The sequence below is a fragment of the Ambystoma mexicanum genome, chromosome 8 (assembly GCF_040938575.1).
Source record: "Ambystoma mexicanum isolate Mex_15411 chromosome 8, UKY_AmexF1_1, whole genome shotgun sequence".
Classification (NCBI taxonomy): Eukaryota; Metazoa; Chordata; class Amphibia; order Caudata; family Ambystomatidae; genus Ambystoma; species Ambystoma mexicanum.
In genome coordinates this window covers 319,615,041-319,629,949 of record NC_090929.1, presented here as the reverse complement: position 1 = coordinate 319,629,949, position 14,909 = coordinate 319,615,041, and the positions used below count along the sequence as shown (strand labels likewise).

General features: G+C 43.7%; 1 protein-coding gene across 1 annotated transcript in view; it reads right to left on the bottom strand.

Annotated features, from left to right (window-relative positions):
• SAPCD2 (suppressor APC domain containing 2) overlaps positions 1-11,501 on the bottom strand; it is a 133,084-nt gene extending 121,583 nt beyond the window's left edge. The window contains exon 1 of the mRNA XM_069609736.1: positions 10,716-11,501. Within this exon, the coding sequence (XP_069465837.1) occupies positions 10,716-11,310 (595 nt within the window). The 5' untranslated portion in view covers positions 11,311-11,501. The remainder of the gene's footprint in view (positions 1-10,715) is intronic.
• Positions 11,502-14,909: the final 3,408 nt, after the last annotated feature.

The following is a 14,909-nucleotide window of genomic DNA, read 5'->3' as shown; positions in this document are numbered from 1 at the left end:
CCCAAGAGTCTTTGAACAAAGGACAAGGCCATTGCCTGCAAACACTCCTCAGCTTTGGCCCGTCTGCCTTAAAGAATGACACGAGCCCTGCGAAGAAGCTATTAGCAGTGCCACAACAAGCAACACCAGCAACCATCTTTTAAAAGACCTTTTGAAGAGTGTCTAGCCCTCCAACCGCGACCGGCTGCACCACTGACTGTTGTCACGCTGCAATCACGAAAGCCATCCGAGACGCCTCGACCAGCATTCAAGATCTGCCAACCACCACCGAGATAACGATTCTTCTCTGACATGTATGACCCCTTGCTCCCTTGGTGATGGAAACAAATAACCTTGAACAGTTAAGACGGACTGCTTTACCGACTACCCTGCTGTCAGTATCCAGAGTGCTTCCCTTTCCTTCGTGAAGCGATCTGTCCTCCGATTTCATTTAGTGGGTGGGTTGTATTTTGAATACTGCTAGAACATAAGGGTCCCATGCCTAGGAGGACACACTTTAGCCAATCCAGACGCTCCGATCATGCAGTGGTGTAGAATGTAGCACAGGCCAATGGTCTTCGTGCGGCCCTGCAACAATGTAATAGATTATTTTTTTTTTGGGGGGGGGGGGGGGTGTCTTGGTCGAAGCCACCTAACAAGTTATATAAGACTCAAGCTACACTATTGGGATACCACTTAGATTTTTGGGATGGGGTTGATTTTGTGACAACACCGGGGTATAAAACCCAGTGACATGAGCTCAGAAGTTGCGATTGCTGGAGATTTGTGATTTCCTGTATGATCCCCATCTATTGGGGAACAAAAGACAGTACACTTTGCCCCATGGCTGAGTCTTCTGTTATTGCCAGGATAGGGGAGGGCCTTAGATAGTCTGCTGACTTGTGATATCATTGATGCACACCCTCCCGCCCCCATTGTCCTCTGGCATACTATTACAAGAGCCATGAAGGAGTCATTCATGTCGTCGGTCCCTCCCCCACATCTACATCATAAGAACGAGAGGAGTGCATCATTTATGGTGTTTGCATCTTCCCCGCCACCATACCGTAAGTACAAGAGAAGCTATTCACTAAGGCAACCCTACCGGACTTATCCTGGAACAATCGAAGAAGAGATGAATCTGCACGCTCAAGAAGAAATTAATATGCTAGAAACCAAATATGTCGAGAAAAAGTGAGATCGCTGACAAAATGACACGCGTAGATGAAGTAGATAGGCATTCACCATGAGGAAACTGACACTAGGTCAAGAACTTGCATTTAGACAAGAATGTTACCTGCACCACGAGACATTAGTAAACTTATCAATGCATACACTGAAACGCAAGGCAAACATGCAAAGCTTTCGAAGCATAGAAATGCAACGGTAATGAGTTTAATAAAATGACGGCACAGCCATGTTAGAATGAATGGGGAGCATCGAAGAATCCACAAAGGTGCAGAGGTATTTAGCTTGCTGAATTATCTGAAAATACAGAGCTGTGCAGCCCCCTCTAATGTTACTAGTGCAGAGGAGGAGCCAAGCAGCCCCACTCCATTACCTGAAAAGAATGAACCAAAGTATGTGACGTATAATACACCAATAAGAAAGCAAGAAGAGGGGCAACAACTCTGTGGTACCCTTTAGAATACCTATACCCAAGAGAATATGAGACGAGTACCCATTGAGGAAACCATACCTACATCCAAGACAACATGATGGCCATTTGAACACGATTCCTGATGAAATAAAGAAACTGAATGACCAGGATGAAGGGCGAGGTCATACAAGACTGAATCAACTCCATATAGAAGATAGACCAGAGAGGCAGACGATTTATGAAGAACGAAGAAGTACCAAGTATAAGTGACATCTTGGGATCAAGATGAAGAGATGTATGCCAAAAGCATGATGAAGATACTTAGTTCAAACGTGTACAGCTGCAACGAAACGCAGGCAGGCAAGCAATCATGAAGCTAGCCAAATGCTTATAGTAAATAGATCGCAGCAAGCGCTAACATATACATATATACCTCAGACACATATGGATTGAATAAAGAATGAATGTCCCACTACGTATATAGCAGTCTTGAGCAACGAGGAAGGCCTCAATTCAGTGTCGCAGTTACAAAAAGCAATTGAATTAAACAGAATATATTTCAGCTAAGGAGTTGGCTGAACCAAAGTCTTATCAGAACTAGAATTGGCTGACATTGGATACAATTAACGTGAAAGAACAGAAGCTCCTGTTCAAGAAGGTCAAGTGAGAACAAAAGACTTCGAGACTATTAGAGAATAAAATCAAATATACGAAAAGGCTCAAATCGTGGTGTCCAGTCACGTGAAGGAAGAAAGTTGAACGCATGAGAAGATCATACCTGTGCACGAAAGCTAGACAGTACCCACACTCCTTAAAAAAATCCCAGAGAATAGTACAAACTCAAGCCCAATTTCAAACACTAATCGACACTGAACCATTGAGGTGATGGAGTGTACTTTGAATTGGTTGGAAGCTGGTATCAAGACAAGCTCACCCGCACCTGGTTGTTCAGTCTGAGTGCTGCTCAGGTAGGTGGAAAGTTATTGACAGGGGCTAGAAATCAACCAATTGTAGAGGACCACGTAGTTGGGGTCCTATAGTTTAATATAGCCAATGGGACGTCGTACATTTAGTGACGTTCATAGTGGTCATTTTGAAGTGAGGGCTTAGTTGCCCCACCTGATGTTAAGTATCCAATTATTTCTCTCTGTTACTCTATACAGATATAACACCTATGCTTAGCTATTCACTTACACCCAATCCCGCTTCCAAATAGGTTTTAGAAATTTGCCACATAGGAAGACGTTGGTAATGATGCAGGTCAACACTTCAGCTATGACCAATATAGGGTTTAAGAACCCAGCTTTTTAATAAAATGATTGAGAGTTGAGTATCGAGCGATTGCGGATGTTCGTTGTACTCCCTGTTTTAGTAACTTGCATTAAAATAGACAAACTTTTGCCAAGCTATTTGTGTCTGAATTATTGATGGTTGATCAAAATCTGCATTCCCATCCATCTCCAGGGTATTGCTACTCATCTTAAAGGGCTGGAGGTCTCCAGTTCACTGTGGGAAAAGGGAGGTTTAAATATCTCTGAAGAGAACAGAATATAATAATTCCCAAGTGTAAGACTAATTTCTCTGAGATCAAGTAAAGATACAGCCCTTGAAAGCCAGGTGCCCATTAATTAAGGCTTAATATTTTAAGAGAAGTAGCTTGAACAAGTTTTCAGTGGCCAGAGAGGGCATAGAGATGGGCTAAAATACTAATAGAGGTTGAGCAGAATAATTCAAAACATGCATGCCAAACAAGGTCGTAGAGCTGAGCTGTGGAATGTGCGATGCCTCAGGTCCGGGCCAGTTTAGGAGCCCCACCTGAGAAGTACACAGCTGACAACACTACTGGCTCAAATGCCCGAGGCCAGAGGTAGCCTCGCGGATATGACAATGCATTTCCCAACTGCAGGCTATACTCCTTTGTTTTCTCAGAAATTGATCCGTTTGTTTTTATATTTGCCGTTTTATGGGTGGAGAATGGATTAAGCCACTCTGTCTGCATTTAAAGACGAGTCACGCCTCGGGGGGGGGTAAGGGGGGGGTGGGAGGGTGGGGGTAGAGCAGTAAGCAGCCATCCCTTGCACTGGTGCGTTTGTATTACAGCTCGTTTCTCTCTACTTCTGGTCTCCTGTGTATTATTTGTGTCAGAGTGCCTGAAGTGTTGTGGGGAAGAAGGACGGGCCTGTAACAGATACCAGACAAAACCAAGTAAAAAGCTAAAAGTACTGGCTTGTGGCCTAGGAAATCATAGATGGCATGTTATTTAATTTGGAGAAGCAGCTCCTTGATACCACTCCCCATACCACCATTCTTGCTCATGTGCTGATGGCCTGCCAAATACGTTGGCAAAGCAATGCCAACCAATGAATATTCTCAAATGATGCCGTCTTTTAACTGTTGCTGTCTTTTAACTGTTGCAGAAGCCAATAATGTTGTTATGATGGCAGTATTTTACCTGCATCAATTTAGGGGTGGTCCGAGGTGGGGGCCTTCCAAAAAAAAAAAAAAAATTATATAACTCAATAAAACACCAAATGTAGGCAATTCGCTTAACCGATCCCTAGTCCCTGTAGGTTTTTGTAACCAAGATTATGATGAGATGTCGATCGGCACGTAATTTTTATTCTTAAACTGTTATGCTTGAGAACGATGAGGGTGTGGAGACCTTGGTTTTCATTGCTGTCCCTATTTTATATGGATTATTAATAAAGCAGACCTTTGTCATTTACCTTGACCATTTCTATAATTGTGTGCGGGACTTCCTGGCCTGTCTGTTCCGCTAGCGCTGGGGCTTTCCACTGCTGTAGCTTTACAGGTAAAAGGTTGCAGGGGATTGGATAAAAACAAGATGGTATAAGGAGTCCAATCCATGCAAAGTTAGCAAGTCACTTCTGCCTTCTTACATCATATCTAAAGTGCTCTGTTCTTGAAGAAGCGGAGGGGACACTGAGGCAAGAAGTCCACAGAAAATTAGATCGGAGGCTCTCTTCCTCCAATCCCTTCTCAGGGATCCAAATTAAGATTAGATAAGCAGGAGCTAAAAGCAGCTCCTCGGTCTCTGGCATTAACGAGGAGTTACCACTGCAGAAGGAACAGCTAGGACGTGGCGGTCCACAAATCCAACTTCCACATAAAATGCAAATTAACATTTTGTCCAATCATTATGACCCCTTAAGATTTAAAATGGCATGTCGATGTGTTATGGTGCTTTTTTAAAGATCTTTCCAAACATGCAAAGATTGTGACAAATGTATCTTTGTTCGACACCAGTTGGATTGCGGAGCCAATTGTAGCACCTGATAACTGTGGGTGTTAAGGTAACCAGACCACACGCAGAAGCTAAAACAGCTCCCCTCAAATGCAAACTCTGCCTTCTGCTCTGTCTGAATGTTCCAACTCTGTCCCCTTCCCAAACCTACAGCTTCAAAGAGGCTATCCCTTCTGTTATGCATGTGTCTCTTTGAAGCAAAGTTCAGAAGAGCTCTCCTGGGGGCTTATTGGGCTGAAGCCGGCATTACCCAACCTCAACTGATCCACGAGAGACAGCCACCATCTCGTTGTCCAGCTGCCTGCATCAGAGACCGGTAGCCTGGCTACAAATCCACATAGATTAGAGTTCACAGGGTGTGCATGATACTAATCAGATGAGGCTGTAACAGTTGTCTGTTCTATAAGTCACCATACAAAAACCAGTATGGCTCATTCATAGAGATGGCCCTGCCACCAAACGAATAGTTTGCAAAGTTTTGGAACAAAGGTGCAGATTTAAATGCAATCTGTCTGCAGTAACTTTGGGGGAGGTCACAGCAGCTGTCAAACAGTAATGACACACTTTGAACCTACTGTGTTATTGACAAGCAGGAGCTGCAGATCATGATGTAGCAGAGTATAGAGGGGGCAGTTTATCAGACCACCCTTTGAGATGGATTACCAGCATCACTTTTTGGTTAATTAAAAAAAATAATAAATAAAAAAAAGCCTGGGTTTTTGCTCCCTTACCAGTTGGCAATCTTTCACACTTGGTTAATACCGGCTCTACTGCTACTAACACCTCAAGCATAGACACATTGCCATAAGCTACCATTACTCCCTTACGACTCCCCCAACTGAACGTCCTTCAAAGTTGACATGTTACTGGTTCCCCCATCCTTCCAGGTGAAGTTTCCACACCAGCAGGAAAACTGGGTCTTCCAAATCCCCAATCCTCACTTGAAGGCAGTTTGACGGGAGGATGGGGGTGTTAATAAGCTAAACAAGGATTACGTTAATCAGAAAGGTGATTTTAATTTAAATTTCAGCAAACACATGTTTCAATTCTCCTGGGTCTTTATCAAGGTGTGTGGTCCTTTCCTCGAGTGTCATTGGAGAGAGATTGCTGCAACCATCCATAACGTCTCAAAGCAGGCCCTACACGGCCTCACGGTCCTAATACCACATGGGATGCATCAGAATTCCACTCTCAATGACACTCAAAAAGTTCACATTCCTTGATAAAGACTCAACAGGGTCGAAACACATGTTAGCTGGAATTCAAATAGAAATGACCTTTCCAATTAACAAATTGGACTAGGTCTAATCCTGGTTAACCTTATTAACACCCGCCTGAACTAAACTTGCATTTGTCTAGAAGAGTGCATACAACTTGATTGCCCCTTTTGACACTTTGGATTGATGTAATAGGTCTCCTACCAACCACATTTCCATGGTATTTTGCAGTTTCCTTTCAGCATTACCCTGAGTAACCACCTACACCCATTTAAGTTCCTGCCAAGGAATCAGTCCCTGTGACTACCAACACAATATAGTGGGCACACTGTCGGGCATGCACGGCTAATCCCTACTCTTCTCTCCACAACCCCCAACTCTACTTCAGGTCTGCCCTAGTCTTATTCATCAAACACACTGCTGCCTTATTTAACCTTCTTGGACAACCTAGTTGAGACCTGCTAGGAACATGGACACGGAACTGGCTGATGTACTAAATTGTGCCGTAAATATTGTAATGCCATCAAAACACAACCTACAAGAACAATGTAAACATGGGTCTTAGTTCAATTCGCATTGCTTATAGACATAATTGAGGAAACTGAACAGAACATCCTGCACATCTTGGTCTCACTAACCTCATTACAGGCCAGCTTTGATACTTCCCCTGAGGAACATTCTGGCATCAATAACTAGGTCATGCAGACATTTTTTGCTGAGTAAGTGGTGCATCTGCAAGTTGAAATGCAGGAGTCATCGATTGGGCAACAGACTCAAGTACCCTAAAATCTGAATTAAGGAACATTCCTTTGGGTGACTGTGTGAACGCTGACTAGCCAGTATTGGCATGGTGTGCTATACAATCACTCTTACCCTTTCGGTTTTCCTAGATGTGCAAAATAGGATTTTCAGCATTGGCTGTACTCAAGACAAACACTTCACAAGGCTGGCAGGGGAAGACAACCTCAGAATGGAAGTCTCAAAAATGAAGCCACAAATTGACTCTTTCTGCAAAAAGAGAGAGGCCCATCATTCCCATTAGAACTGCTCACTCCAGAAAAATCATACTGTGTGTAGGTGGATAATTTTTTCTCTGCCGACAGTAATTCTCGGTTTGGATCGGAAGTGATTTTCCTACTGTCCTGGAATGTTTTCCCAACAAAATATCCCTAACAAATTCAAGGATCACGCAGCCAACGTCTACTGCTGACAGAGGGGTGGTTTTCATCCCTCATGGTTAGGCTTTGCATTATAAAAAGTTTGAAGACCACTGAAACATCCAACCCCCATGCAATCCACTCCGCTGGCTGTTGCTCAGGTAATTGTCTACTAGCAGTGGTGCACTTATCTAGAAAGGGGTCTGCAACCTTGGATCTCCAGATGTTTTGGACAGCATCTTTCCTCAGTCATAGTCAGCATAAGCTATCTGCGTCAGAGTCTGAAACATTTGTAGAGGCTGAGGTTGCAGACCAGTTTTCCACTGGATGCTACTCAGGGAACTAAATAAAGATGTAATCATCAGGAGCTAAAATCAGCACTTGGAGTAGTGCCATGAACCAATGAGTGCACGCCGCATCTTTGGGGGTGCCGGGGGGAAAGTACATATCATGCTGAAAGAGAACTACACGGGATGCGCTATACACATTTCTGTCCTTTCATTTCATCATGTATGCAGGCCTCCAGATAAGGTGTGGACCGGCCTTTTTATGCATGAAAATCTTGTAAATACGACAGCTTTATTATTTTCCTGTGTACATTTACACACACGTTTACAGCAGAGGGCAGTGCAAAGGTCAGGTTACTTGACAGAAACCAGAAGGCTTATTTTGATCATTATCTACATGGATGTAATTGCAAGCCATGGATAAAAGCCTCGGAGACAGAATGTATTTCTCGAAGCCTTTCAAAAAAAGAAACTGCACACTCTTATAAAAGGAATGGTTTATTTCCATTCCGCTTCTGACGTGTTTTGCTGCTCCTGGAGCAAACAGAAGCACTGTGCATATTTTCCTAGCATTTTAGAACTGTAAAATTAATAAAATGGAAAACTAAGTTGCAATTCTGAATTAATATTTTGTTACAAATTATGCTTCCCCCCCCCCCAGAGTTCCTGTGGTGTGTGCATAATCATGCTAAGGCAGATCATGTGTACACTCCAATTATAAAAAGAAATTGACTATGCACAATCTAGTGTATATCCATTCAACCTTGCAGTCATTACTATAAATGGTTAGCCCCCAAAGATTAATGATCATATACGCAGACGACATTGCAATATTAGATCAAAACACCCATTGGCCTGCAGAGGAAGATTACAGCTTTTAGTAGATGAGATCAACATAAAAAAACAGATCCTGATCCTAAAGAGCTTGCAGGGTGCCAACAAGCAAAAAGCCAGCCAAAAACATCAATGGAAGCTAGGGAATGATGCCCTGAAAGTGTTCACAAACGCAGGCATTACAATCAGCACAAGTATTTATGACAAACCTATAACAAAGAAGCTGGTTTCGAAATGCAACCAATTTGCTGCACAAGCTGCTAAATTTCATGCAAAATTTACAATGCTCCCAGTCATACGCTTTTACAGAAACAAAATCATTCCGGCAATGGTGTACAGAGCTGACACTATTTGGGTGCGACCACGAACTGTGGTTAAGATGTGAAAATGTTATATGGCGAAAAATACTCCAACTGCCCAAAGGATTTCCAACTGCCTGTATGAGGTATGAGATGAGTCTGTCTTCTATTAATGCAACCGTCATATGGAATGCGCCAACTCTATACAGAGAAGTATCTGGAGCAGATACCATCGCTCAGTTGCACATACTAAAAGAAAAAAGAAAAGAAAAAACCTTCAAGTGAAGATCTCTTGGGCTGCTAGAGATCTTCCTGTGAGACGATCCTTAAGCAGCTAAATGTACAAGCAGCTAAATGTACACAAGGAAATACTACTGAAGAACCCAATTTTGCTTTAAAAAAAATAAACTACTTAAACAGGATATACAAGAACGAAAAATAACCCACTAGAAGCAAGAAAATAGAATTTCCTCCCCAAATACATGACTCAATTCCCATGCAAAAGGAGGAGATTAATGTTCCTTAAATTTAGATTAAATGTATGGGTAACTAAAGATACCTCGTACCAGAGAAAGCAGAGCTGTGTGTCTGGTCAACTATGTAGTTTCTGTCAAGGAGCAGAGGAATCTTTCTGTGTAGTCCAAATATGGGAGAAGCAAGAACGAAATGCATGGCACAAGAAATTGATGTACCACGCATACTGCTGAGAAATGGTAGAGCCTGATGCACTTGGGGGGGAAAACAACAAACTGATATTTGCTCGGTCTACGTTTCTAGAGACAATAGGTGAAAGACTTAAGATGAGAGATGGCTATATGAGAAATCGAACAAACAAGTATAGTTTGGCACTCAGAATACAGCTCTTGTATGGAGCATAAACTATGATACAGTAGCTTTATTTTAATCTTATGTAAGACTTACCTGTTTATAAGGTTGTTGCACCACCCCCTGTGTCAATCTACATGGAAATAATGATCTTTAATTTTTGTTTTAAAGGTTTGTAATAAACCAAATAAAAAAAGAAAAATGGTTAGTACCAGCAGAGTCTTTGCTCAAGGCCGAGTGGTTGCCATTATACCAATCACAGGAGTTCTAGGCTCTCAAATCGTCAAGACTACAATTGAAACAGCCAAGCATTGTTTAAAAACAAACAAAAGTTACATTTGTAATTGAAATAGAAACTCAGCAAAGCCTGTCCCTATGATAATCCTAATAGGTATTTAACTTTATGTAGCGCTTCATACATGGTTCGTCCAATATCTAGGCACTGTGATTATTATACCTCAGTCGATACTCATTTAATCGACCTCTGAAGGATGTTAGCCAATAAAATAGCTCAGCTGGTTGAACACTGTTGCTACAATGTGCGAGTGATCGTTAGGTTGCAGGTTCGAAGCCAGGCCAACTCAGCCTTTCTTCCTTTCAAGGTCGATAAAGGAGTACCGACTTCGGTTTGGTGATAATTGTGATAAATATGTTCTATGTACAGCTCTTTGCCAAAAGCTGTATATAAATGACCATTTGACCCTGAGATTAGATATAGAATTTAGCATGGAGTCCTCGCCTCTCTGCACTGTTGTAATCATAACATTGGCATACCATTAGGTGGCAATAGCTCCAGGAAATGAGGACTCATTAAACATCAAAAGACAATTCTGCTATCAAACCTCAAAACACACAATACAATCCATGCTTGCATTACTATGTAATTGGTTAGGGTTTTGTGTTTTCAACATTTAAATATAGACACAGGAGAGATCAAATGACCTTGGTGTATTCTGTCACAATGCAAATGCACAAAGCTGCCGCCGCCGCCGCCCCCGCCATCATCTGCTGGCACTAAATGAAAACTCCACCGTGGGAGTGCCTACCTAGTAGCCTACAAGACCTTCAAGTATGCATTAGCCAACTACTGGCACTTGCCAGCACGGCTTCTCTGGAACGTGCATTTAGGAAAAGCACCTGCACTTAGATTTCCAATAGCGCGAGAGTTACTGAGTCTGAGGTGAGGTAAGCGGCGTGGTGGGTGCAATATTGCCATAGGGCGGCAGGGGTTCAAGCCCTGCTCTATTCTCACCTGTTAGCCCTCCGTGGATCCTCGGCGGTCCCTTTTGCTCTGGGTGGGCCCGATGCTGCGGTGGTATCAACTCGTGCGGGCTCGGGGGCTTTGCCACACCTCGGGCTACCATCTCACAGCTACCGTTCATGTAGCGGGTCCCTAATGGAGGGGGCTTCTTCGCAGCACCCTTGGGCTCCTCGGTCAGCTGCTGGATGACACCCCACTGCTTGTCTTTGCCCAACTTGACCCGCACCTGACCCAGGTGTCCAATGTTCTCATCGCCGCCCCCGGAGTAGGGCGCCCGGACATGTCCCAATTCCGTTTTTGACAGGGAGCTACGAAGACCCTGCACGAAGCGCTCGAAAGTGAGCAGACCGCTAGGGGGCGCCGCCCGGCGCAAGCACTCTAGCACCCCTCGGGGTAGCTCCAGGGTATCTGCACCCCGCCAGCGGGATTCGATCTCCTGGATGTGCACGGCTCCCCTACGTCCATCATCCAGGATATCAAAGAGCGTCCGTAGGCTGTGCAGGAAGGCGCGGGGGAGCCCTTCAGTGCCATCCGTCGCCTCCACCGGCATCGGGCGACGGGGATCTGAGCTCAGTGCAGCGGCCATGGAGCCCCAGCCCGGGGAACGGACGTCTTGCTGGGCCCCGTCCCGGTGACAGTGTGAGCCCGTCCGCAGCAGGCGCTGGTTACTGTAGCCTTGAATGTTCTGGGATGGATACAATACGCTACAGGAAAGTTGCACAACGTTCCGCGAAAGAAAGTTTCTTTCCGTGTCCACACTCTACCCTTTCTTTTGGTACGTCGAGACTTATTAGCATGCCTCACTATTATTGGTTGCAGTCACCTGTCCTCTACGTTGATTGGCGGATGGTTCTGCATTCACAGATTTGATTTTGGTTGAGAACGAGATGCATGTGGTTAGCAAAAAGGGAAACGGGGTTAGTAAAAGTGTGGCGTTTTCGATGGCCCGGGCGATAGGATGATGTGCGGAATGGACGCTTTCCCTCGTTAGGTATGTCACAGTTTTAAACCTTCATATTTGGTTTACTTGCAGATAATCCTCATTAGCCCTAGTCATGATCTTCCTCGTCGCAGTAGTGGCCCCATGATGCCCTCAGGAGTACGACCGTAACTCTCTCCTAAAAAGTTTTGCTTCTTTTTACTTGGCTCTGCTCCCTTACAACATGGGGTACAAAGCCATACCATACACAGGATGCCTCGGTTCCAGCCATAGCAAGTTACGGACCCAGGCACCCCCTAAATGGGAGGGTCCCTGGATGTAAGTACGGTGACGAGGAAGATCAGGGCTAAGTGGCCGTGTAATGAAGATTACTGGTTAGTAATCCAATCATTAGCTCCAGTACGTATTCTATGAGGATGGGCAGTATTGAGATGGATGGATCAGTAAAGACTCAGACTTCCAAAAAATGCTGCAATACTCAAATTCTTTATTGTCTCCTACACCATTTTACTGTTGTGTTACTGCACACTATCTCTGTTGCGTTCCTGCTGCAACCTGCTCCTGGTCTTCCGGTCGACAGGGACGCAACATTAAGAAAAACCAATACACAATGTTTTGTTACATCTGTCTTTATTACAGACCCTATCATAACTATCTCTCATTGCAGGAAACACCTGTGACGTGTTTCCTGCCACTTTGAGAGTCAACATGAAAATTTTCGCTCGCGGCCCGAACTAGAACACTAAATCCCCCCTGGTATAAACCACAACATACATTAGTTTATTCCATTACTTCAATCCATCTCGTAGGTCGACGCACAACCCTCTTATTTGGACTTCAACCAGGTGGCAGACCATCGGCTCATTGTTACTGGTGTCATCAGTGTTCATATCAGCGTCCATGTCGTTGGAACCGCTATCACTAAGCTCTTCTTCTGATGAAGGCCACTCCCTGTAGGGTTTGCGGACCTTCCGAAAGAATGATGAATTCCGGGTGTTGAAGGGATCATCATTCTCCGCTGAGACTATGGTTCCGTTGATGTCGGTCATGCGCTGTGGCTTGGGATGGAAGGTTGGCATGTGAAGAGGGAAAATCCGAATGTCCATTGCCTCCTGAAGGGGCCCCCAACCGGAAGAAGCACCCCCGACAGAATAACCACTGACCATATGAGGTTGCACCAATCCCCACCGCTACCAGCATAACCACGCACCACGAATGGTACACAGCCGCCCGACCATATAACCCTGCGATGGTACGGACTCTATCCAAACAAAGCGACGACAGTCAAGACCGAGCTGGAGATGATTATATTGACTGAATCGACTGAATCTCCCGCAAACCATGCTGCAGGTCGTTAGAGACACTATGACGCCCTAGCTGCGTTAGACAGGAAGCACATGTGCAACCTGCACAGTCGGGACACTAACACCAATCCACATGAAGAACATGCACATTAATTTCTCTGAGTTAGAGGACAGTGACATTGTCAGAATCCGTATCAAGATTGCCCTTGTAGTGTAGATGACAGATTCTTTCTAGCAATAGAACCTGATGTCCATAATATGGTGGTCGGTCATTTTTTCGAAAAAATAATGTCGAATGACAATTTTTTCGAAAAAATAATGTCGGAAAAAAAATGTCGAATTCCGTTTTTTAAAATTATATATTTATTTTGGGGTTCGGGATAAAAAAAAATGGGTAAAACAAAAAAAAAATTCAAAAAAAATGGGGGTGGGGGAACCGACATTTTTTTTTTTTACATTTATTTTTCGAAAAAATGACTTTCGACATTATTGGTTTTCGAAATTATGACTATAAACCCCATAATATAAACAAAGAAACAGGATGTATTCCTCGAAAGAATGGACCCAACGATTCACCAACCAACCTAAGACAGAAGAAAGAATCCTTTTAGACGTTTCTTTCAATGCAGAATAGACAGAGATGTACCTAATCTTGACTAACCTTATCAGGTGGTAGAGATAAGTGTGCCGTGACATGACCAGATAATGGTGGACAATGTGTGAATCTTCTACCAACCGTACCTCCAAGACCTGTAATATACACACCCTGCTATTAGACAACGTTAAGGTACAATATCAAATGTCTGTGAGTGTGTGACAGAGTACAAACTTATTGAAAATCACTGGCACACAGTCCTGAAGATATGCACCGTTGCAGTACCAAGGTAGGTGGAGTGTACCCAAAGGAACCTGTTCCCGACGGCACGCGTAAACGAAAGAGTCTCTAGTCCAGTCACCTAACCCGCCGGCATGCGGACGTCTGGTGGAAAGCAGCCGCAGCACAGCAAGGAAGTGAAGAGGAAGTGTCGCGTATCGTCCCCAATCCAGTTGCCCCCTCCCATTGCCTATTGAGTTCACACAAAAGTATTTGACGTATGAAGAACAGTTAAATCAGCAGAGAGCAGCATATGGGCTCTGCCCAGGAGCTATCAGGATGACAGCACCTGTTAATATACCGACACCTAAGAAAACCTGGACAGTAAGGTACCCCTTAAAAAAGCCATACTTACATTCTAAACAATATGACAGTTGTTTGAATAAAATACCTGAGGAAGCAAAGAAGATAATGAAGGAAGATGAATTGTGACGTCATAAGAAATCTGACTGACGCACATATAGAAGATATAATGACCAGAGAATACTGACAAGAGACAAAATACCGTGGATAAGTGACATCTTGAGCCCAAGGTGAAGAAGTTGATGTGAAGATGAAGAAACTTATGCCACATACATAATGAAGATATTTAGTTAGTTTAAACATGTACAGATGCAAGTAACTGCAAGAGGCAAAGACATTGTTAAGCTTGCTTATGCTTTATAGTTAATAGATTGTGGCAAGTGCCGACGTTTACAAATATATACCTCAAGAAGCACTTTATGTATGAATGTAATTCCACTACGCACATAAGCAGAATTGAACAAAGGTTACAAAAGGCCTCAGATGGAGTGTGTCGCAGCAAGAAAATCGAGAATCCAGACAGAACAAAACTCAGCTAAAGGATGACCATGCCAAGAAGCCAAGGTTTTATCTGACTGTAATGGGCCGACATTTAATACAATTAAGGAAAGAAGAGAAGAGAGGATACTGTTCAGAAAGGTCAAGATAAGCCACAGACATCAGAAGTCTGGTAGAATTAAATCAAATATATACGAAAAGACACAGAGAAAAGACGATTTCACGGGTTCCAGTCACGTGACAGAGGCAGGTTGGAAGGATGAAAC